At 35.7% G+C, this 25493-nt stretch overlaps 1 protein-coding gene across 4 annotated transcripts in view; it reads right to left on the bottom strand.

Annotated features, from left to right (window-relative positions):
• Positions 1-25493, bottom strand: part of LOC134844597 (talin-1-like) — a 185319-nt gene that overhangs the window by 11694 nt on the left and 148132 nt on the right. For all 4 annotated transcript variants that reach the window (XM_063861357.1, XM_063861380.1, XM_063861372.1 and 1 more), the window contains 8 exons: positions 17748-18035; positions 11349-11663; positions 10572-11165; positions 8368-9101; positions 7562-7786; positions 7065-7350; positions 5770-6021; positions 1917-2025 (listed from right to left, as the gene is read on the bottom strand). In XM_063861357.1, the coding sequence (XP_063717427.1) occupies positions 1917-2025; positions 5770-6021; positions 7065-7350; positions 7562-7786; positions 8368-9101; positions 10572-11165; positions 11349-11663; positions 17748-18035 (2803 nt within the window). The remainder of the gene's footprint in view (positions 1-1916; positions 2026-5769; positions 6022-7064; positions 7351-7561; positions 7787-8367; positions 9102-10571; positions 11166-11348; positions 11664-17747; positions 18036-25493) is intronic.

The following is a 25493-nucleotide window of genomic DNA, read 5'->3' as shown; positions in this document are numbered from 1 at the left end:
CCGGTGAGTCGATTTTTTAAATGTGAAATAATATTTAACTTAATTTTTATACATTTGTCCCGGTGGAACTTCATTTTGAAGAAAACATGTCGGAAAACACAATTTAATTTTCACTATTAAATTTATCAAGCGCTATCTAAGCAGAAAGTTATTGCGAAAGGCAACCGTTGGGCCAAAAAAGGCGTAATAAGTTTGCTCTAGAAAAAATTTGAACTTAATTGATATGACATAGATCAAATTAGTTTAAGCCAAAGAAACGTTCGAACTAAAAACATGGCTGACAGAGAGTTGGAAAAGAATCAATGAACGCAATTAAACAAAACAAAAAACGATTTCTTTTGTGAAAAAACTTCCGAATTTCAAAAAAAAAATAGATGCTAATTGAAAAAAAGACCCTTTAAAGCTCTTTAAAATTTTAGAAAAAGTTCTGATTGGGAGTTTTTCAATAAAAGTGACCCAATTTGAGAGAACTGGATCAATAGGTAAATTTGTATTTCTGAGAAATCTGAAAAATAAATTCCACTGTCATAACTAGTAGTCGATCACGTTTTTCGTGACCTTTACACTTTTGCTGTTCGATAGGAGTTTGCCTTCAAAATAACAAAAAGTTAAGAAGCAACAAATCAATTTGACTCCAACTGACATTTTAATTTGGCCAGCTATGCAGAGTACACGCGATGAAACCATTTATGAAATAAAATGAATTCTGTTATAAAATGAATTCTGTTCGTTAATAGCATGTTGTTTTATCTGAACTTGAAGGAATACAACAAAATAATGGGAAAAAGTTGCAGACAGCTTATCAAATTGACAGTAAAACAGCAAATGCATATAGCAATTTAAAACAGAAAAATTAGAATCCAATGAGAAAAAAACTTGAAATCAAACGTCGAAAAACTCAAAAAAAAACTTGCATTTTCATTTAAATTTAACTTAAATTTACATTTATTGTAATTTTTTTTTGAGTTTTTCGGCGTTTGATTTCGACGAAGGTACTTTATCTGTACCAAAAAGAATGCAATAAAAACAACCGATTGAACTATCAAAAACAAAAAACGTAGAGCCATTTGTTACCTGAACTGAAAAAGTTTTTGAAAGTTTCGTTTTGTTTTTTCCATTTTTCAAAGAACTTAGGTTGATTTAAATTTTTTTAAAACTTCATATTAAAAATCAATCATTTCTACATAATACCAAAGAAAACTTATCAAAAAAAAAGCCGACAAAACTAAAACCGAGCTTTTCCAGAGCCAAAATTCTGCCGAAAAATTCTCGTCAGAAACTCGTAACAGGAACCCAAAGCCCATACCTAATATGCAACGACTACACTTATCTTGGTGTTATTGAATTGATTACAATTTCGTCCATTCTTTGAACAAGTTCTTTACTGGAAAGAAGTCTAGCGCCCGATTGAAATACCCTTATGCATATCCCTTATAATCAAAAATCAAATCACGAAAAAGTGAATTTGAGCCTGAACAAATTTTAAGACGTTTCCTGAAAAATAATAAAAAACGAAAAAAATCACCGCGACCTTAATAAGAGTCTGAAACAAGATGACATAGCCATCAGACAGTACGTAATTAAAAAAAAACTGAAAAAAAATTTTCATCTTCAAATTTCGAAGAACAAATACATCATGTATTATATTACATTTCTCCAAGATAAAATTTTCAATTTGAAAAAACTACTCGCGGTCAGAATCAAACCCAGCACTTTTGTTTTTCCAGGTATGGGCGTTATTTCTATGCAAGGTGTGCAGAAATGGTCATTGTATTTGAATTCATTTTTACGTGCGAATTCTGTTAGCAAAGTTGTTTACGGGGTAAAAGTCTGGTACATGGCTACAATACCCTTGCTAATCGCAAGGGTAAGCGGGAATTAATTTTAGAATACAATTATCTTGAGTGTAACAGTACCTCTCATATTCCCAATGGCATTGGATCTCTTGAGAACAGCCAAGTAGCTGTCTACTAAGTCCTTGCAAAGGGGTCCAAGTCGCTCCACTTGCGTATCTGATGCTGGTGTCTGAAACACAATCAATCTCATTGTGGCTCAAATATGCATTAACACAATGAAACCTGCCAAAATGACAACACCGTTGATGAGCTCTCTCACATTATAGTATTCCGACTCCCAGTAAGAAAAAGTATCCAGAGTATCCTTCGTACCCTGAGGAGCTCTATAATGTTGCGGGTGGGATTAGGGATTATTATAAGAAATTGACCATGGATGTCACAATATTATGAGCAGACAACTTCTGATGAGGATCTCTTGACATACAAGCTCTTGAATGCTGACTTGGTACGAACCTGCGCGTCGAGCTTTAAATTTAGCATTTTTAGCAGATTTTAGTTGAAATATAAAAGCCGTAAATAAGAGCGGATTAAAGCCACTGATCTCCTATTTAAAAGACGGGCGCATTAACTACTATGCTACAGAGCCACGGTGTTCAGGACATCAAACTCCTATTAAACATGTTCGCAAGTGTGCTTGGTTACAAAAAACAGACACTCAGGATATGGGATACTTTCTAATGCGTCCATAATTGATTTTAGGCAATGTATTTTATAGCCAAATTGCAAATCACTAAAATTATTTGAATTTTTGGAGCAAAAAATTAAGACACTGAGTTTTAACTAAAAAAAAACCAACTGAACTTGGGCAAAACAGCTAACTAAAAGTTGAAAAAGAGTAATGAACGCAAGGAAACTAAAAAAAAGACGGACTTGTTTCGAATTCGAAGAAAAAAAATAGATGACCTTAAAGCTCTTTAAATTTGTAGAAAAATGTATGATAAAAACTTAAATTCAATGGGTAAAATTTTATTTCACTGGGAAATCTGATAACTAAATTCCACTTACGAAAAGTTCACTAAATGCGTTTAAATCACTGTTCGATAGTTGAGCTTGCCTCCCATTAGCAAAGAAAGTGAACTGAACTTGGAAAGAAATCAAAAACAAAAACTGCGAAAAGACCAAATTGAGCATGACCCAATTTTCAAATTTATTCCTGAAAAAACAAAGAAAAACCATCACGACCCATGTAAGAGTCTTCACAAAGATAACCGGTTACTAAGGATAACAATTTCTTTTTCTTCAAACTAGTCTAATTGTCTGCGGTGATTAAAGAAACTGAAAGAAAGTCTGGGGTTTGACATACTCGATAATCGTAGTAAATTAGGCATAGGCGACAACATTTTCCGTCGAAAAATGAAAATTTAAAAAAGAAAGCGCTAAAAAAACTTCAAAACCAATTTTACAGATGGTTTTTAAAAATCAACTTTACTTGAAAGACATAAAGCATGGCAAACCAGCCATACAAAACGAAACCAAAACCGCAAAGTAGAAAATGAAGTGACCGCAAAATCGAAGCTGAAGTGTCCAAAAAAACGATATATCAACACCCCCATGTCTCGAAATTTGATTGTGAAAAAAACTTTCAAACTTTTAAATTAGCATCAAAACCAAGCTTACCAAGCGGCAAAACTGCCAATTTTTGAGCAGACAACATTGGAAAAAATAACAAGAAAAAAATAAGTAAATTTAAAAATCCTCATCAAAACACGCCACGCATGATATCTTTTTTTCTAATCAAGTGAGGCATAACGAAGCCACTTAGTTAACACAAAACCTCTTAAGCCGCATGAAAAGTAATGAAAACAAGGATAGCCGGTTACTGTGCAAGCAGCACAGAATGTTACGGCATAGTCTTCAAAAAAAACACAATTTTTTTTCTTCAAATTAGTCTTTATTTCGGGGTGGTGTGATCATTGGATCTGAAACGAAAACTACAAATTAGGCGGGAGGCGGGATCGACTATCATAGTCAAATAGGCAAATCGGACTACAATTTTTTCAAATAGACTAGATAAACAAAAAAAATCATTAAAAAACCAAAAAAGATTTCAGAAATTTTTTGATTTTTTTTGCAGTATTTTTTTTTACTTTTGATTCCCAAAGTGACGTTAAAAAACCAAAAACTACACAAGCAAAAATATTCTACACAAGCAAAAATATGACCAATAACGCTACTGGGAAAAACTGACTGAGTAGAACTTCGAGTCTATAAAATTTCTTAAATGACGCACGCCAAATATGACGCATTAACAGTACCACTCATTGTGAAAAAAAAAGTTACCAACTAACACGCCTCAATTTATAGAGCAGTCTATGGAGCAGTAATAACATGGAAAAATTAAATGTAATAAAAACAAAATGAAATTTTTTTTTTGAGATTTTTTGTGAAATTCATCAACCCACACGACATATCAAGTACAAAGTGATAGATTTCGCTCCCATTAACGAATCAATTATGATAAAAAAGCTTCCTTTAACCAATTTGGAAGGATTTCTATGACGGATTATCACGCTTACGAGTTAATAGCGCGAAATATATCGCGCGTTAATTGTCCCAAATTGGCAACTTTTAAATCCCATACCTCTACGAAAAAAAATCACAGGCAAAATATTTTCCCAAATTTAAGCTCAAGACAGCAATACTTTTTGAATGATAAAAAAATCCCGTCAAAAATTGCTAGTTAAAAAGTCGACATTTTTCTGAAGAAAAAAACCATCCCGAGCACAAATATTCCGTTACTTTCGTTACGAAAGCCGGAACAATAATAATCTGTGTTAAAATCCTTAGCATTGGCTGTACTTAATAGCAAGTTATTGATCAAAATGAACACTTTCAAAATGAACACATTTTATCGCAACACTATTTGCGTCGCAACAATATTTGCGACTTAGGATGGAAAAAATGATAGATCATACTATAACACAAGCATTGCTTAGGTAAAAACGCATTGTAAACGGCCTAAAATTAAGTATAAACAAGCCTGCTTGCTCCTTTACTCGCTCAAAAATAGACGAAACATCAAAAACTTCAGCGGTTTTTCTCGACTCTGGGCAAGTTTCTATGAAAGGTGATTCGAATCACGTCTGAAACATCTTCAATTTGATATATCACTCAATCCAGTCCGATGATTATTTATGGTACCTAATTTTGCTCGGGAAAAAACTGAAACACACCCGAATACAAAGTTCCTCCCCATTTTCAATAGTCGAAATAATAAATTTTACCAAATCGGTATATGAGAAATATTTGGTAAGTGACCAAAATAAATTTCGAATAAAACGGGTATTCAACACTCAAACATGCTCAACCTAAGACCTAAGTCTGTTGGCTGGCAAAAAAACAGAACATAGAAAATCGAAGATTGGAAAAGAGTAATGAACGCAAGTAAATATAAATAAAAACACTGACTTTCTTGAAAAAATCTCAATTTTAGATTTCAAAAAAAAAATAGATGCCCTTTAAGCTCTTTGAATTTCTAGAACAATTTATGATTGGCGCTTCTTTGATAGCATGAGCCCAACTTGAGAAAACTGGATCAATAGGTAAAGTTTTTATTCCGCTGGGAAATCTTAAAAATAAACTCCACTTTCGAAAATCTTAAAAATACTCTCCACTTTCGAAACTAGAAATAGTTCAAATTTTTTCGCGCCATTTCCACGTTCGTATTTGGAGAATGATATTTACGTCACTTTCAGCAGATGGATTTCAATTGAACTCAAAAAGTGCATTATACCTAAGTGCATCAATATTTTCCTGAAAAAAAAACAGCAATACCTATATAAGAGTCTTCACTACGTTCATTACTCTTAATTCGAGAAAAAGATTCAGTGATTCTGTTAGGCAAGTCATTTACCTGGAAAAATTCGTATTCCGATTTGAAAGTGCAATAAAATAAACATTTCAGTCAGCTTACCATGTCAGAACTGGTTCTGGAAAAAGCATCCACGTATGCCTGCAACTCTTCGATAATCTGTTTCATGGTCTTTCCAGTGTCGGCTTGCGTGAGTTGAACTAATTCTGGAGAGGCCAGAGTTTCCTCCAAATCTGCCAGGAGGGTTCCGATGGATCCGAATCGACTAGCCAAACTGTCCGCACATTCTCTCAACTCCACCAGTGACTGCTCAAAGTCAACAGCACTCTGATCGAACAGCTGTTTCTTGTCCGACTGAACGAAAAAAGACGCTTTTTATACTACGTTCTGACAACATTTAAAGATCACGAGAGGACGAAGTGCATTCGTTATACATTAAAAGAAAGAAGCACAACGTCGACAACACTCACGGAAACAGGAAATCTCTCAGACAGCGTCTAGTAAAAGATTAATTATTTTTACACAGAGGCAAAGCTAGCAAATATAAATCCATACTGAAACCACTAATTAGACACGGAGGCGAAGTTGCACTTCGCATACAAAAGCAAAAATATGACCGATAACGCTACTGGGAAAAACTGAATGAGAAAAACTTTGAATCTACAAAATTTCGTAAGGGACGCACGCCAATTATGACGCATTAGCAGTACCAGTAAATTTGAAAAAAAAATTACCAACTAACATGCCTCAATTTATAGAGCAGTCTATGGAGCAGTAATAACATGAAAAAATTAAATGTAATGTAAATGATTTTTTTTTTTAATTTAGATTTTTTGTGAAAATCATCCCCCCACACGCCATATTAAGTACAATTCCACTTTCAAAACTAGAAGTCGAACACGTTTTTTTTGCGTCGCTTCCTCTTTCGTAAATTGAGAGCAAATTTTGCCTACCCTTAATGAATTTAAATTGAACTCGAAAAATGCACGTATACCTAGGGCATCAACTAAGACGTGTGAAAGCACTTCCGTATTTATTAGAGCATTTTAAGACTTGCTGAAAAAAAAATTAAAAAATCATCACGACCAAAATAAGAGTGTGAACTACGTTCATCGACTCTTAACAAGGTTCAGCCGGGATTCAATTTCGAGAGCTTAGGACCCAAAAGCACGCTTTTACCACTAAATCAAACCAGAATGGAATGGACCTGGTCATTATTGAGATGCCAGAATAAAGAAGTCCAAAATCTTCCAAAAAGATTTGTTATAAAAGTTGTTAACAGGAAAAAGTACCCGATTACAAGTCACTTGCTCTCGAAAATTAGAACAGCATTTGAAACAGCAACAAATAGTTCAAAAAATGTTTTTCAACTATATGCCTTCTAGACATATACTCACCTGTGGCGACACTGAGTACGACTTGGCGTTATCAATCTCGGCTCTCGCTGCTTCATAAACAGTCAAGAGATGCTGCTCGAAGTTCATCCTGTCACTCTCTCCACTGATACAGGCGAGGAATTGTTTGCTATGGTGCAACAGTTGCACCATGTAGTTCTGCACCATCGACTGGGAAATGTGACCTATGCGCTCCACTTGTCTGTCCAGAATTGCGGACCTCATCTCACGTGAGAGTGAGTTCAATTGGTCAATCACTTCCAGTAGATGGGCCGAAACCGTCTCAATACTGCAACAATCTTTGATTTTATTTATTTGCCAATTTGATTTGAAACCAGAGTAATAGCAACCTCGTGCTAAGAATTTTGACGTTTCATGAATTTTAATATAACTAAATTTAGGAAAAAAGCACAACATTAACTGAGATAGATTGATAGTTCTCAGCGGAAAAGTCCTTTTCATACATACTACAGTTTATTAAACTCTACTTGGAACTTTACTTGTCGAATTGGTAGTCCTGAGCTGACTTTGCTCCACCCTCGCTACCTCTTTTCTCTCGCATTTCGTTGATGAAATTGGCAAACATCTGCTCCAGCAGACTCAGGGTGGTCTCACAGTGCTTCTGCCAGGGTGCATTGGCCCTCACTTCAGCCAGCAGGGTCTCAACTGCCTGAGTTACCTCACTAGCTCCATCTGCAATCTGGGGCCAGTTCTCAGCAGAGCCACTATAATAGTGGAACAAACTTGGTTTAAGATCAACACAAAAAATAATTCCAACAAAATAACACAGAGGCGAAGCTGCGCCTCACAAACACTAGCGAGAACACGACAAAAACTCTTGAGTATCGAGAAAAAGTGTATAAAGAAGACACGATGATGATGATGAAAAAGCGGCTCTATCAAAGGCAATAAGAAAAATAAAAGTAAGTCTCGAATTAAAAAAAAGGTTACATCTCGGATTCGATCTGCGACCTACTGAATATGAGTCTCACGCACTAACTATTCAAACACGAACGCTAAAAAATCACAAACTATAGCCACAAAAAAAGCAGAGAACAGAGGCTATGACATTAACAATGCTACAGATCGTGATTTTAGCATAAGTGAAATAAATGAACACTTCTAAGAACACTTTTATTTGCGAGTTAGGTTAGAAAAAAGGTTCGTACTAATACACTAACGCTCGCAAGCTGGATGGTGTAATCAAATACTTCGATGGTTACTAATGCTCTAAGACTTCGCTCAGACATTCAAAAGAGTGTTCAGAAGGACTCTTCAATTTAAAAAATGACTCAAGACATCTTACCTTTCACAGAGTCCTTTGGCCGAATTGACCAGATGGAGTGAGGCCACTTTCACATACTCTCCTGCTCGAATGATCGGCTGCTGGAGCATCTTGCCCTCTTCGCTCAATATTGCAGGTTCACCTGCTAATTCCTTCGACGCTGACAGCCTGATCAAGTCAGCGAAAGACGCTTCAAGTTGGGAGTAAACTTCCGGTCTTGGAGCTTCTCCGGACTTCAGACCATCTAACGCACTTTTAGTGGCCATTGCAGTTTTCTGTCCAAAATTCTTGAACTTATCGCTGATCGGAGGGTTCGCACTACAGGCAGTCGATGACACTTTGCAAAAACCTATCAAATCTCGAGTTGATTGGGCCAATGCGGAAGCGGCTTGTGTTAGTTCTTGACGGTTAAGGTCAGGTGAGAAAACTCTTTTCCATGCGGCCAAGTACTCATCTCGTAAAGCTTCCAGATGCTCTTGATCAACTAACGCCTTTTTCCCCGGTCTGCTTCGTTCATCTGAGGCACCTACTAGGTATGCAATTTGGGCGGCGCCTTCCATCAGTTGACAGATAGATTGACAAGTGCCATCTACGCTTTCGCCAAATTGGTCTAAGTCGCCTCCCTTTGCATCGAAAGTCAGCTGTGACATGTTGGTTCCCAATGCACGCGACTGCTCCATCACATTCTCGAAGTTTTCGAAGTAACTCCTGTTGTTTATTGGTCGGTTCGGATTTTGTAACATCTTGGACACCAACTTGAACAAAATTTGACTTGCGATAAGTAAGATATCAAAACTACACTACGATGCATTCGTAAACCATCAGAAAAATATCGCAAATACGATATTAAAAACATAGCCAAGCGAAGATTGGAAAAGAGTAATGAACGCAAGTAAACATTAAAAAACACACTGACTTTCTTTAAAAAATCTCAATTTTAGATTTCAAAAAAAAATAGATGCCCTTTAAGCTCTTTGAATTTCTAGAACAATTTATGATCGGCGCTTCTTTGATAACATGAACCCAACTTGAGTAAACTGAATCAATATGTAATCAGGGCTTTTCAAAAATTAATTGAGATCAAAACAATTAAATTGCAGTTAATTGGATGTTCAGCAATTAATTATCAAATAACTGAAAAAAACAAAAGTTAAACTGCAATTAATTGCAATTATCAATGAAAAATTCAGATGTCGCTATCGAGACTGTCCACGGTTGACTCGTTCCAGAATCTGTGATTGACTTTGAGGAAAAGTTGCATTTCGAGATTTATTGGTAGTAGACTTTTGCGAAGATCGTTGTAGGCGTATCCAGCTACGCTAAAAAAACGTTCTATGAGATCTGAAGTTGGAAGAAGAAATGTCGGATCCATGTATTCACTTCGTGAATTTTTCTTCTCTAACTTGCGAATTTTCAGAAGACCCGACGCAAAGTCGTCTTCGTCGACATTCACCGCATGTGTCACTTCGACAACTGGCAGTTTCAGAGACTCAACAGCGGCCTTTTCTTCGATTGTTAAATCAGCTTCTTTGTGTTTCAACAATTTAATAATTGCTTTCTGGAAAACTGGCACATGAACTAAATCGCCATCTTCAGACAAGTATTTCGCAAATTCTTCTTCTTTGTACTCATCCAAAATTCCATCAAAAAGAATGCGTGCAGATGTAATTCGTTGCTCAACAACCAACGCTTAACAAACGAACTTGCTTCTGTTCAACAACAATTAATTGCAATTAATTGCAGTTAACTGGGCATGAGAAAATTTTAATTGAAATAATTGCATGCCCAACAATTAGTTAAAAATTCAATTAATTGCAATTAATTTAAAATTCAATTAATTTTTGAAAAGCCCTGTATGTAATGTTTTTATTCCGCTGAAAATCTTAAAATTAAAGTCCACTTTCGAAACTAGAAATCGCTTTTTCGCGCCATTTCCACGTGCGTATTTGGAGAGTGCTATTTACGTCACTTTCAGCAGATGAATTTCTATTGAACTCAAAAAGTGTACATATACCTAAGTGCATTAATAAATGCATCAATATGTATGAATGCACATCTGTAGTTATTAGAGACTTTTCCTGAAAAAGAAGACAAACAAAAAATCAGCAAGACCTATATAAGGGCCTTCACTACGTGCATTACTTTTAATCAAAAACATTCTGTCAGATGATAGAAGCATTTTGGTATTTGAGTACAATTGTTCGGCATGACTTATATTGACACACCTCAATGTTCCTAATTGCACTGTCGCAGTGCTTCAGTCCAGGCGAGCTCTGCAACACCAGTTCCATCATCGCATTGATTCCAGTCACAACTGCCCTAGCCGATGCACTCAACTTAGGGTGCAACTGACCACTAGTATCCGCCGCATTTGAGGCTCCTGATGCTGCGAACACTTGTCTGGAAGTATCCATAAGTATAGAACTGCTGTAGACCAGTTTGTCCAGAACCTGCAGCATCTTCTGAGGTTCCACTGCGTTTCTATCCTTGGACGAGAGATAGAAGTCCAGAGAAATGAGAACAAACTGGTGCAGGTTCTTGGCGGTCTGAAGTGCACTACTTGGAAGGGCTTCTGGGTTCTTTGTGCAAGAGTGAACTAACAGATTGATCTCATCACTGAAGGCACCCGAGACTGAGTGCAAGTTGCCTTGGAGCTCGTTAATTGAGCTGAAGGAAGTGTTGAAGGGTCCTTCATACGAGGGACTCTTCTGGATGTTATGATTACATTCGTTGACAATATCTGAGCAGATCTGGAACTCCTTCTGACCAGGTAGTGTGCTGACGAACATTTGGATTGCTCCGTCAAGATCTGCAACTTTCTGAAAATCGTAAACATCATCATTCATTAAAAATAAAAACAAATTTATAGTTGAAGCTTTATAATAGCATTTTAAGAAACGGATCAAATTTTGTAGCATATTCCTTATTCTTTAAAGAGTTTTATACATCTTTAAACAGTTTTTAAAACTATCTGAAGAGAAAATGTTGCAAGATTCAGTTACCTTCTGGACATTGTTGAGGTATCCTTCGCCCCTCTCCATTACATGCTGAATTTCTTGCAGAGTCAGTTTTCCTTCGTAGATCAAATTCTGTGCAGACTGAATCAACGCAAGCTGCTCATCACGTGAGTCAAGCAAAGACGCCACACGTCGGCAGTCAGTTGCAAACTGCTCAAATTTCTGAGAAATGGCGCGTGCTGATTGGTTACATCCTCGTGCATTCCCATTGGCCAAATTTTTCAGAAGTTCTGCGAAGCTCTCGTTGATATCAACACATGCCTGGTTTGCCTCCAAAGCTAGCTTCTGTTTATCCGCCATCTAAACAGCAAAGTACAACGATTGATCAATTACAAGCAGAAGAACACTAGTTTAACTAATTCATCTTGAAAGTCACTTACCGTTATTAATTATCGGAATACATTACGGTTATAAAAATAGGTTAGAAATGACAAAAAGAAACATGCCGTAAGACAACAATATTTAATGCAGCAATAGATTTATTGTTTTTTAAGGCAGAGAACTAGCCTCCAAGAAGCGCGTCACAAAACTAACACTGACTTAGGTAAGAATAACACGCAACACCACTAGGAATTGTTGCCCCAGGAAATATTTACATTTCCAATCAAAACTGATTCTCAAAAAATACTACAATACTACTATCTCATCAGTAAAAAAAGTAAGTCGATGCTTAGAACAAACAAATTTTTAGGTTGCAATAACATATAACTAACTGCATTAAGAGCTACCAATGAACTATTCATAAAAATCTTTTCATAAATTCTAAGCAACTTCATAAAATCTATTCATAAACTAATGAAATCTAAGCTAAAAGAAGGAAAACAATTACTTAAAAGCGAAATTAATTTACTGATTTCAAGTCCAACGCTGAGTGCATTTTTCAACCGGCTATCATAAAATAAAAAGGTCAGAAGATTTTAAGCCATTCTGACCCGGCAATCATAAAACAGCAAGGACATCACTGCGAGGCATAAGTTAGTCTGGATAGAATATCGGACCCAATTAATCGCGATGAGAAAAAAATGAAACAACAACTTATACTGAATGAAGGAATAAACACATGGCAAAAATTTGATTAAATCAATCGAGAGTAACCATATACATGTATGGCTATTTGTGATGGAGACCTTTCGTCAAATTGCGAGGTGGGGTGGGAATAAATGTATTGAATCAAAGTAACTCTAGAGAGACATGATATACGTTGTAATATTTCGTCAAAACTATTACGGCAGAGCGAAGCCAGATCATACTAATTTGATGCATATCTTCACCAGCAGACTAATTTGAAACTATTTTTTAGCTACACTTCAAAATACACAAAGGAAATTAATTGCAGACTTTTCGGTGGAACGGTAGAAAAAAACAGGCGTAGTGTTCAATTTGCGGCAAGAAACACTTTTCAAGAGGGCGGGAAATCGCAAATAACTATAATGAATAGCTCCAGTCTCAAAGAGAAGACACGGTAGGAACGGAAGATAGGCATTAGCAATGTGGGAAACACCTACATGGATCGACAAAAGGAGATAATGAGGAAAGGGAAATGGATCCGGCTATCTATTGATTATTCACTATTGGCAAAATTAGGCTGATGTACAAGAAGGAAGCACCGAATGTTCCAAGCAGAGTAATAATCATTTCCAGGAAAAAAAATCAAGTGCAAAAGAAAAACGCGAAACTGACGCAATTGCTTTTTCAAGTTCACGGAATCGCGTAAAAACCACCATGGACAACTATTCTTCCCGCGTCTTGTAGCGATCGAAACAAAAAATCATCAGTGGTATAATGGAAAGCAGCTATTTGCATAAGTCTTCGTACACTGAAATTTGATAGAAATGTTAAATTAGGCGGTTTTCTATTTGAAATCAGAAACCCAAAAAACTTCATAGAAAACTTCATTTACTTGCAGTAAATCCTATTTTGCTGCAATTTCTTGTGAGCTCATTCTATTTGATGGAATGCGCAAAAACAAGTGCGTTTTGACTGATTCTCCCAATTTTTGACGAAAGTATTAAAAATTAGTGTAATCGCAAACACTAACATCCGTCCCTGGCAACCCTAGGCATAATTGGTTGCTTGTTTTCAAAGAATGAAATTTTTTTGTAAATTTTGTACTTTTTTAACTCCGAAGAAGCATTTCAAGCATTTCTTATTTATGGCATCTTTTGATTAAATACACCTAAAGAACACTGGATAAGTTTTTATTCAGTTGGGATTTCTAAAAACAAACTCTATTTTCGAAACTAAAAATTGTTCAGGTTTTCATGCGCCACTTGCTCTTTCGCCACTTGACTATTTGTCAGCAAGTTAGTTTGAAAAGAGTTAAAAACTAGCATATAGACATATGGGAATTCATAAACGCATTAATATCTATGAATGCATTTCCGTACTCATCAGAGCTTTTTGAAACTTGACCGTGAAAAAAAAAATCAACACGACTACGTAAGTGTCTTCATAAACAAACAAGAACAGAAACACAACCAACAGAGAGCTGGCAAGGTTTCAAATAATTAAAGAAGAAAAACTACTTAATTTTCAAACAAAAAATGTATGGCCACAAAATTTAAACAAGACTGCTCGTATCAGGGCAAAGTCCTGAATGTTCCGACTGCCTTTTAAGGTTTATAGAGCAGTAATAACATTTAAAAATTCAATGAAATAAAACAAAATGAAAAAAAATTTCTAAAATTTGAAATTTTTCATAAAAATCATCCCCCACACGCCATATAAAGTACAAAAGGATAGATTTCGCTCATTGTAACAAACCAATTATGGCAAATAGGCTTCTTTTAACCAATTTGGAACGATTTCTAAGATGGACTAACTCTCCGCTTACGCGTTAATAACGCGAAATATATTGCGCGTTAATTGTCCCAAATTGGCCAAAATGGCAATCTTTAAACCCCCGTAACTTTACGAAAAACGATCACAGGTGAAATATCTTTTCAAATTCGAGCTCAGGACAACAATACCTTTCGAATGATATAAAAAAATTCCGTCAAAAATGGCTAGATAAAAAGTCGAAATTTGTCTGAAGAAAAAAAAACCCACCCCGAGCACAAATATTCCGTTACTTTCGTATCGAAAGTCGGAACAAAAACCTAGGATTGAAATTCAAAAAAACTACCCCTTTAGAGAAAAAACGATATATAGATATTTTTTATTTGCGCTTCTCAACACAGAGCTGCAACTTTGCAAGCATAAGCAAATACGACAATAAGTTGCTCTAAAAGGGTCACAAAGTGAAAAAAAAAGAAAATGAAGGTTAACTGATAGATCACCTCTGGGCCAGAATCAAACCTTCGACCAAGAGATTAAGAATCACATGCCCTGTTATCTGGGTCATGGAGGCTTGTCATTCTTACAACAATAGCCAAAAAAGAAATCATGATATTGCTGCAAAATAAATTGCCACTCAGTAAAGCAGCATTTTCAATTCCGACTTTGGCTGAGAACAAGAGAATGAATATGAAACAACGCTTTAATATAGTTTTGTCAGCTCTTGATGTGTTATTTGCGATTAACTAAATATAGCCAAAAACCCAATTTTGAAATAAAATTTCGGACATTAACTTCGTAAAATAAATTGCACCATAATAATTCAGGTTAACATCTAAGCAACTTTTGTTCTGATAACTTTTTTTGTCAAACTTCAATTTGAGAAAAACGCGTTTAAAGTTTCCCAACTTTAATCGTTTTTCCCGGTTAATTTAAATCAAAGCATACACAGAAAAAATCGAACCAATTATGTTGTTTTGAAGCTGATTAAAATTCAAAGAAATTTATGATTGACAAATAAGATGAAAGTAACTTAATTTGACACAATTTGATCAATAGGTATATTTTATTCCACCTTTAACGTCAAAATTAATGATGTTTTTTCAAAAAGGAAGTTCGTCGTTGGTTCGAAATTCATGTCAAACATTTAATCTTGGCTAGAAAATTAGAATTGAAAATCTTTGCGTTTTTTTTTTTATAAATGTCAGCTCAATAAATGCCAACAAATTACAAATATAAGCAAATACAGGGTTCAGGGAAAACACATACGCTTATGTCACGATGAAAAATCTTAAGTGCCTTCTCAATAAACAGGTAGTCGGAAAAAAGTCGAATCTTTAAAATCCAAAATGGTAGACAAAATTTACTAACGTTAGGCCTCTCTGTTCAGAAGCAAAGCAACCATAACTTCGTCATAGATGAGTGAATTAACGGAAATGATACCCGGATAGCACATCCTTTTCTGTTGCAAAGCTCAAAATGCGTAAGAAATTCTTCGAGTAAAAGCTGTAACTCTATCTTGTGATAAACAAGAGGTCAATAGTAGAGATTTTAACTCAAAAATCTAACTCTCATAACTTGATACTAAACCTTTAAATTAAAATTGGTGGAAAACTACCAACTTTCGTACACTATATCGGCCCACCCAAAACTTTCAAACTTCAAAAAAATCACTACGGTAAAATTTTTATAAAACAGTTCATAAAACTATGTCAACTAGAAACCATAGCCAACAGACAGTTGGAAAAGAGTCAATGAACGTAAGTAAACACAAGAAATACTGACTTGTTTTTTTTGAAAAACTCTCAAATTTCGAAATTCGAAAAAATAGATGCCATTAAAGCTCTTTAAACTTTTAGATCAATTTATGACTGATATACTTTTTAATAAACTCAACCCGATTTGAGAAAATTGGATCAGTGAGTAAAAATTTTTATTTCGCTGGGAAATGTGAAAATGAAATCCACTTTCGAAACTAGAATTCGATCATACTCTACACTTTTATTGTTCGATAGAGGAAATTGCCTTCCTTTTAACAGAGGAAAAGAACTGAACTAAAAAGCAATCAAGTCAATCCGCGAAAAAATATATTTGAAACTTTTCCGGAAATTTTTTAAAAAAACAATAGGGACCTATATATGAGTCTGAACTATGTTCATTGACTCTTAAGAACATCCTAACTTTTATTCAAGTTTAAATTTTTTAAATCCGCTAGTAATTCGGAAAACGAAAGTACATTTTTTAGTTTCACACTTTTTGCGATATTTCCACCTTTGTTAGGGGACATTGTAATATACCTTCTTTCTAACACAGAGGCGAAGCAGAGCTTCGCGCCACTTGCGATACATAAATGATTAGCTATGATTACCAGCAAATGAAAAAAATAATATTTTTTTTTTGTCAAAAAAATATAAAAAAGACAAAAACTTCCTGGAAAAAATTACCTGCATTAAAAACAGTTAAAAAAAGGGTTTTAAAGGCTGAAAGAAACCGAACTTTTTTTCAGGACCTAAGCCGACAAAAATTAGCAGACACGGGAGTCAAAATTTTCATTTTCCATAAAAAAAACACGTATCGACTGGAATCGAACTTCTAGGATTTGTCGTCTCAAGCATGGATGGTACCACTGCATCATATGCACAGAACACTCCTTAAATGTATTAAGAAAACAACTTCCAAGAACTTTTAATGAGCAGCATGGAAAATAAAAATAGGAAAAAAAATAAGCAAAACTCCTTGGAAATCAATTAGTTAGTCAAAACCGGAACACTCTGAAATGTTTTTTTTTAATTGAGCAAAAAAGGTTAAATTTTAGGAAGATTTGATACTGCGGCAACTAAGCTGACAAAAAAGCAGACAAACAGAAGCCCGACAGAGAATTTTGACGCGCGGACAATTTTCCACGAGAAAAAGAAACAGGGCCTGGCCGGATTCGCAACATTCACACCTGTCTTTATAGATAGGTGCGTTAGGTCTTCGCCGCATGTGCGAATTAACGTCTGACTTTTGATTTCACAAGATCCAAAGGTAAAATTAACCACAGGTTAACCCGAAAAAAAATATTATATTCCGGTTTGATTAAGTTTGCTAACTAATCGCAAGCCAAATAAATGAATTTGAATTGAACTTTAAAATAAATCAATTGTCAAGCAGCGAGAAAGAAATTTGATTGTGAACAACTTAAAAGAATTCTTCGGACAAAAAACTCAGCCTATATAACTGATAAATCACTTCGTTCATCAACACTTACAATGAGATAAAACCAAAAAGTCAAATTGTACCATCAATCCATCCATGATGAATCAGTTTGTTAGGATATCTAATCAATTATTATCACTCCCTTGGGTAACCTTCATGCGGATTCAAATTTAACATAAACCTAATGAAATGCGAACGATAATGGTGAACATAAACATAAGCTGCGAAAAATAGCTATTAATTTTAATAAATCGAACGCGACATTTGACTGGTTAAATGAAAGTTTACTAATGAGGGTGGATCTATTTAGTTACCAACACCCACACGGACACAGTGGGCAGTTTGGCTGGGTAATTTGGAGTTTGAGATGGATAATAAATTGAACAGAATTTTCAGATCTCTATGACCAACCTGAGTCCCTTCAGACGGCCTCAGTCCGTTCTCAGTCGCCAGTTGTGCAGTGTCCTTGAGCAACTTGACACAATCATCAGCCACAATAATTGCATTGTCCAGCTCGTAATTTCCGCACAAATCTGCAGCTAAGAGCAAAATTTCCTGCAGTGCTTGCAAAGATGTTGAGAAGAGGCTAGCACATTGACCTAAATGTTGTGACATGGTAGATCCGGCCTGGCCTTCTGCGTCCCCGGCACCCATTGATGGCTGCATGTAAGCTAGCGCCAATTGACACGCCTTCACAAGCTAAAAAAGGACTACGGCTGCTTAAATTAACTCAACGAATTTACAACGGCAATTTTATAGGCCATCCATTTTGAGCATATAAAATTTCAACCGAAGCAAACTCAAACGCTAGCGAAAAAATATCAAACACCATTGCATTTACAGCAATTAACTGACTAGGGATATCACGAGAAACAGAAATCCATTCTCAGCTTTTTAACGCTTCAAAAAAATCTTCGAAAAACTCAGAAAATAAAAGCTCTTCCACACTGGCTCTCCCCACTCCCTAACTTCCTTTTGTGTTTTAACTTTTTTTGGACTCGAACCTGTGATGAAATTTGCGATAGAAAGTCAACTGTCCAATAAAACTCTATAAAAGCAATGGTAACGGACTCCCAATACTTCATGCCTATATCTGGCGGGGCGAAATGACAGGAAAACCGTAAAATTACTGGAAAAGTTTCTCTTCTCAACAAAGCAAAGATTACTCAGTAAAGCAAACAGCAAATTCAAAAACTGATATTGATTTATAAATTGATAGAGAGGCTAAGCTGAGCAATACAAAAATTAGGCGAACCGAACAAAAAGCAGGCGAACCGAATTAAAATATAGACGCATTCAAGCTTCGCATTACTCGCGATACAACAAATATAGCATGACTAACTATCTGACAGAAATGAAGATGAAAACCGGTGAAAAAGCCAAAAAACAATTCGAAAAATGTCAAAAAACGCAAGAAAAACAGATTTGTTTTTGAGAAAACCTCAATTTCCGAAATTCCGAGAAAAAATAGATACCCTAACAGCACTTCGAAATTAAAACCACTAATAATGTCTTTTTTGATGACATTAAATCAATTTGAAAGAATTGGATCAAAAGGTAGAACTTTTGTATTCCCCTGTGAAACTTGAAAATTATAATCAAAACTTGAAAATGATCACGTTTTTCATGACTATTACAATTTTGATGTTTCGAAATAGAGTTCGCGTTCCTTTTAAAAAGGGAAAAGAACTGAACTCGAAACGTATACCCATCAGATAGTTGCAAAAGAGCCAATGAACTCAAGTAAAAAGAAAAAACTTACTCCTGTTCTGAGAAAACTTCAATTTTCAGACTTCAAAGTAAATAACATCAGGCCTTAAAGCTCTTTGAAACTCAATAACAACTTATGGATGACACTTTTTGATAAAGTTACTTTTTGATAAACTGAATCGATAGTAACTTTTTTCCGGTGGGAAATCTGAATATTAAAATCCAAATCTGAAATTGGAACTTGATCACGTTTTTCTTTTCGACAGTGGAGTTTGCCTCCCTGTTACACAGAGGTGAAGCTGCGCTTCACTAACACTAGCAAGAATAGGACAAAAAAGCAGCTCTATGAAGTGATACCTCTCGGATTCAATCTGCAACCTAGTGATTACGAGTCTCACGCACCAGCTACTCAGCCACAGACACTAAGCAACTTACAAACAGTAGCCATGAATAACGCAGAGAACAGATGGTATGAAGTTTCCAATGCTACAGATCGTGATTATAAACAAGTGAACACGGTTCGTATAAACAAGGTTCGTATTAATAAATATACTACGCTCGCAAGCGCAAATAGAGGAAATAAACTGAACTTGAAAAGAAATCAAGTCAAACGGCGAACAATCAAATTTGAGTGTAGGCAAATCTGAAAAAAAAATTTCTGAAAAAAAAAACCAACACGAACTATATAAAAACGACCCTAATTGACACAAAAAAAACAGCCAAGAAAAAAGCACAGAAAACCAATAACTACATGCCAATTACATACACAAACAGATAACTAAGTACATGAACAAAAACTTTGTGCCAGAAAAGGATCAGACTTCAAGGGTTACTACAAAGTGATAATAATAAACTCGACAGTAACAAATATTTCCTAAACGACTTACGCTAAAAAGCAAAATATATTGCTTTTAGGAATTCGAAGTTGCTTACGGTAAAAAAACAGAGGCCAAGCTGCGCATCAAAAACACTTGCGAGAACACGACTAAAAAGCAGCTCTATCAAGTGAAAAAAGAAAGTAAAAATAAGCCTTGAATTAGCAAAAATTCGGCTACGTGTAGGATTCGAATCTGCGACCTACTGCAATCAAGAGATTTTGAGTCTCACACACTCAGCCACGCAAGCTTAACAACCAACAAACAGTAGTCACGACTAAAGCAACTACGTATGCTAACAAATTACCAATGCCATTCACGAAAGTGGCAACAAATACAAATCGAAACAATTTTGCAAGAAATAATTTGAAATATAACAAACTGAAGGCATCCAAACTAACTTTGCATAAAACAAATCGCAAAGCATTTAGTCACAATATGTATAAATTATACAACTCAAACAAATTGCGAGACATTAAATTAGAAAATTTCTGAAATCGAGTTTTCATTATTATTATGTTTTTTGAAACAAATCTTTTTTTGTTCCGGTTCATTTGATGAATTAAAAATGCATCAACTGTGGTAACTAATTACTTTCGAATGTCAAAGCGCATGCTATCAAAAAGCTGTAAAGGTCCCCCACCAATTTTGGGGTGACGCACCAATATTTGCGACTTAGGTTGGAGAAAAAGAAGGTTCTTACTAATACACTCGCTTCGCAAGTGTAATGAGAGTTGGGGTCGAAAAAAATTGGTTTCGTAACATAACACTACGTTCCTCGGTAGCTCGGTTCAAAAAAAAAGAATGCTTAAAATATGTCAGTTGTTTCAGACAAGAAAATTATTTAATCATTCGGTTAGAAAAGTTGTTCAAGTAGGAAAAGCTAGGTTCCGATTTGATAACGCTTGCAAATCGCATCTGTTAGAATATGACTTAAAATAAATTCAAAAATCAAACAAACATTCAGTCTACTCACTGGGTGGATGGTGAGACACTTGCTCAGCTACAAATGTAGCGTCTCCTGCACAAGCCCAAGGCACCGGTCCTGACTCAACCAGCTGTTTTTGACACTCGGCTCCATTTTGAAGCGAATCTCTTTGAATGCTCTCATATACTCTCCATCAATTAATTCACGTGCAAGGCAAACATCAAATCTCGGCTCTTTTCAAGTTTCCTATCCCGCTCGTAACATTATTAAAGAAACCACTTAAAAGAAACTTCCGATACCAGTTGCTCAAGTTACAACAGACATAATTTCGAATTCTTAACAACAGGACAAAGATCTACTTGAAGGATACAGAGAACTGCATCAAGAAACCGCACTTGAAATCAAAACTTTAGCTATAATACGAAACAACAATAGCAACCAACTTAAGTGATATCTTAAAGAAAAAGAAACCGTCAATAAACAACAAGAAGCACGAAGGAAACGAGAACAGAAATAAATTGTGAGTTTAAATTTCAATTCGTGACGGGGCTGGGCTTAATTGTGCAGGCTTGGATCAAATTTTAAATAAATTTTCTCTATCCTATTTTGTCCATCTACTCAGAGTGAAACCTGTTAAAGATATGAAAGCTCAATCAGGAGCTGGAAAAGAAGTAAAACATGAAATACATCATAATATCAATAAAAGCTTCCGTATACAGGGGATCAGAGAAGATCCTGAGAGATCAAAAGGCGAAAAATTTGTCCCCACAACCGAAAAAGTACATGAGGTACTAAACAAATTAGGAGTTAAACCACAAATTGAAGAAATAAAAAGGCTAGGGAAATTCAGCAAAGAGCGCATCAAGTCAAGAACTTTATTGATAACTCTGTCAACGGAACATGAAGCATGGTTGGTGCTGGCAAAGAGCTTCGAAAAAAGAGATGAGCTACGAGATGAGGAAATTCACCTTCTGCCAGAATTAACGAAAGAAGATGAGAGGAAGGAAAACCTATGCCTAAAAAGACGGAGAACTTCTAGACGAAGGAGTTCCAAAAGAGAATTTCGAGCTGTTCAATGATGGGAAAAAAGAGATAATAGAAGCCGAACAAGCAGATGATGCTTGACTAGGCTTTCTCAACATCCTGCAAACGAATGTAAGAAGTCTCATAAATCTCGAACGACGAATGAAGTTTGCAAATGCTATAGCAACATCAAACTATGACATAATATGTCTCTGCGAGACTTGGTTAAATGAAAACATTGCATCATCTGAATTAATGCTAAATGAAAACAGTATTTATAGATCAGAACGACAAACAGCCAAAGATCAAAATTTGCACGGTGGAGAACTAATGACAGTGAAACAAACATTTTCATCTAAACTATTGCCAAATAAGCATCCTGAATGTTGTTTAACTTGCAGCATCCAAATAAACGATAAGCGAAATATTGTCTGCTGTTTTTACAATCCACCTTCGAGAAGCAAATATCGCTATTGAATAGGCGATTTCGCATAAATTTTAAATGAAATCGAGAAATCAAATCAATCAACTGCAACACTTATTTGCGGAGATGTAAATTTTCCAAATGCAAACTGAATTGACTATAGTAGCACCGAAAATGAAGAAACCTCAATAACTGAACTAATCGAGCAACATCAGTTCGAGCAGGCAATAGATTTTTCAACTTGTGGCAAAAACACCCTAGACATTACATTATTCAAAAAATGTCACATTCATGCGACTCCTGACGAAAATTTCTCAAAAATTTACAATTGCTCCCACCACAAAGCAATCAGCATTCTACTTGAATGTCCTCGCCATGAGGTAAAAGTCGCAATTGAAAACTTTCGAAGCTTCGGTAGCGTGGACTATAACTAAATCAAGAAATCAATACTAAGTGAGCCTTTCTCACCAGTATGTCACACAAACATCAATAGAATGTGCGAAGAATTTTACGACTATTTAGAAAATTTGGTAACCCAACATGTGCCCAGAAGAACGCGACGTCGCCAATCACTTCCGCCATGGATTACGCCAAGTACCTCAAACATCATGAACAAACTGCGGATACAAACTAGAATATACAACTACAAGCTACCGCAGAAATCTCATTCCATCTCTAGATGAAATGGTGAAAGAAGCAGTAGAGGAAGATAGATTAAATTATCAGGAAGATGTGATGTCCACTCGTAACACACATTTAATTTTCAAACACTTTTAGAGTCTGAAAACATCAGAAACTCTCGCAAAGACTATGATCCAGGACGACATAGCTGTTTCCAAAGCCAAAGAAAAAGCGAACTTTTTGAACGAATATTTTCACTCTCTCTTTTCGCCCAAATCAAGCTTCAACCTCAGTGACATGAAATGCAAAAACACGATATTGAGTAACTTCAGTATCTCAAAAACATATTTAAACCAAATTATAACAGAGCTTGACATAACAAAATCGCGGGGCCCAGATGGACTCCCACTGATTTTCTTCCAGCGAACGGCCAGAGAAATGACCACAATTTTGCATTGCGTTTTTAAAAACATCAAGAGGGTAAGGAAAATACCAAATAAATGGAAAGTTGCGGCTGTGTCAGCTAATTACAAGAAAGGTGACAAACGACTAAAGGAAAACTACCGGCCGGTGTCACTCCTAAATAACATGAGTAAACTCCTGGAAAAATGCATGTATCCAGCGCTGTACGACCATTTCATCAAACTTCTCACAAAAAGTCAGCACGGTTTTGTTAAAAACCTTTCAGTTGTTACAAACATGTTATCTTTCTTGAAAGAAACCTACGAAGCAATTGACAAGAACGTTGATAACCATGTGATCGCATTCTATACTGACTCTCTAAGGCATTCGACAAAGTCCCGCACTACGAACTACTACACAAAACGAGCAACATTGGAGTTGGAGGCTGTTTCCTAGAAATAATCACAGACTATCTCAGCAACAGGAAACAATTTGTTCGTGCTGACAATTTCTCATCAGAAACTTTAGAAATTACAAGTGGCGTACCACAAGGATCGTTGATTGGTCCATTATTCTTCTGCATCTTCATAAATGATCTTCCTGAAGAATTGAAGTCTAGTGACCCATATATCTTTGCAGAGGAGCTAAAATTACTAGCAGTGAATGTAGACACACGGGACATCCAGCAGGACCCAAAAAGCGTTGAAAACTGGGTAGAGAAAAACAAAATGAGTCTGGCACTGGACAAATGTTTTAAAGTCGAATTTAGAGGAAATCAACACGAATTCATTCTTTGTGAAACAGCAGTGGAAAGCCCGAATGTGATAAAGGATCTAGGAATACATGTGTCCAAACATTTAACATGGACAACCCATATTGACTCAAGAATTTCGAAAGCGAATAAAACGTTCTATTGCATCCGCAGAAACTTAGAATTCAAAGTCAAAATGCGCATAAAACTTGGTCTGTACAAATCCTTAAAACTTCCTGTTCTAACGTATGGTCTAATTATTTGCAATATCTCAAGAAACGATTTAGGGAGATTAGAAAAGTTCCAAAAGAAAGTCTTAAAATGAATCACGGGAAACGATTCTGACTATACAGAGCACCTGAGATTGTTAAACATCCTACCTCTGGCGTTGTTTCTCCAGCTGAACGATTTTTTATGATGGCGAAATTCATGCATGAAGAAAACGATTACATTAAGCGCACGGCAGAAATTGAAAATCCAGGAAGAACGAAAGAAATTTTCAACCTAAACAAGACCAGAACTGAAAAAGCTAGAGGAGATTATACATTCAGGACGTGCCGTCTAATAAACCGACTAAATCAGAAAATTGAATTTCGAGAAATGCGAGGCTTAAAGCGAAGATTGATACAAATGTGGAAGTTTTTCGACGATCAATTCTCAGAACAAAACAAGTGCACATGGGTCCTCTTCTGTGACTGCAACATGTGCCGAAATAACTGGACAAAATTTTGAGAAATTTGGGGATATCATCCGATCAGTATCCTACTGAAAATTCACAAAAACAACAACAACAATTACAAAATAAAATTGTTGAAAAACTGTTCAGACGCAATTTGCACATTAAATTGTTGTAGCAATCTGTTCACTTGCTCATGCTGGCACGTTTCATTAAAGTTTAAAGCATCAAAATAGACTTCTAAAAATGAGAGGCTTAAAGCGAAGATTGATACAAATGTGGAAGTTTTTAAACAAGGGTGTTAATTGCAGGTCCAACCAAATCACCAAAATCACGAAAATGCAAAGCAATCTCCTCAAATAACTTTGAAGTACGAACAATTGAGAGAAATGCTCCAACTATGATTACGGAAAACGAATTGATCAATCAAAATTTTCAAAAAAAAAAAATCATTTTTTGATCGGAAAAAAAAAGATTGCTCAAAAAATTCCATTACAAATACCATTAGAATTTTACAAAGAGTATTCAGAATATTTGAAAAAAAAAAAGCTACCAAACGAGGGAAGTAAGCTGGCAAAAACAAGGACAAAATGGCTTCTACTAACTAAGTTAACTTAAACAAAACTAAAAAATATGCACAGAAAAAAAATCAGACGAGATGCCTAATCAGACAGAAAGAAAACATACACCCAATAAGCCAAAAAAAACCTGAATTTTTGGGAAAAAACCAAATAGGAATTAGCCAGT

The sequence above is a fragment of the Symsagittifera roscoffensis genome, chromosome 1 (assembly GCF_963678635.1).
Source record: "Symsagittifera roscoffensis chromosome 1, txSymRosc1.1, whole genome shotgun sequence".
NCBI classification, from domain to species: Eukaryota; Metazoa; Xenacoelomorpha; order Acoela; family Convolutidae; genus Symsagittifera; species Symsagittifera roscoffensis.
Note: the sequence above shows the minus strand (reverse complement) of the source record. Positions and strands in the feature narration are given on the sequence as shown.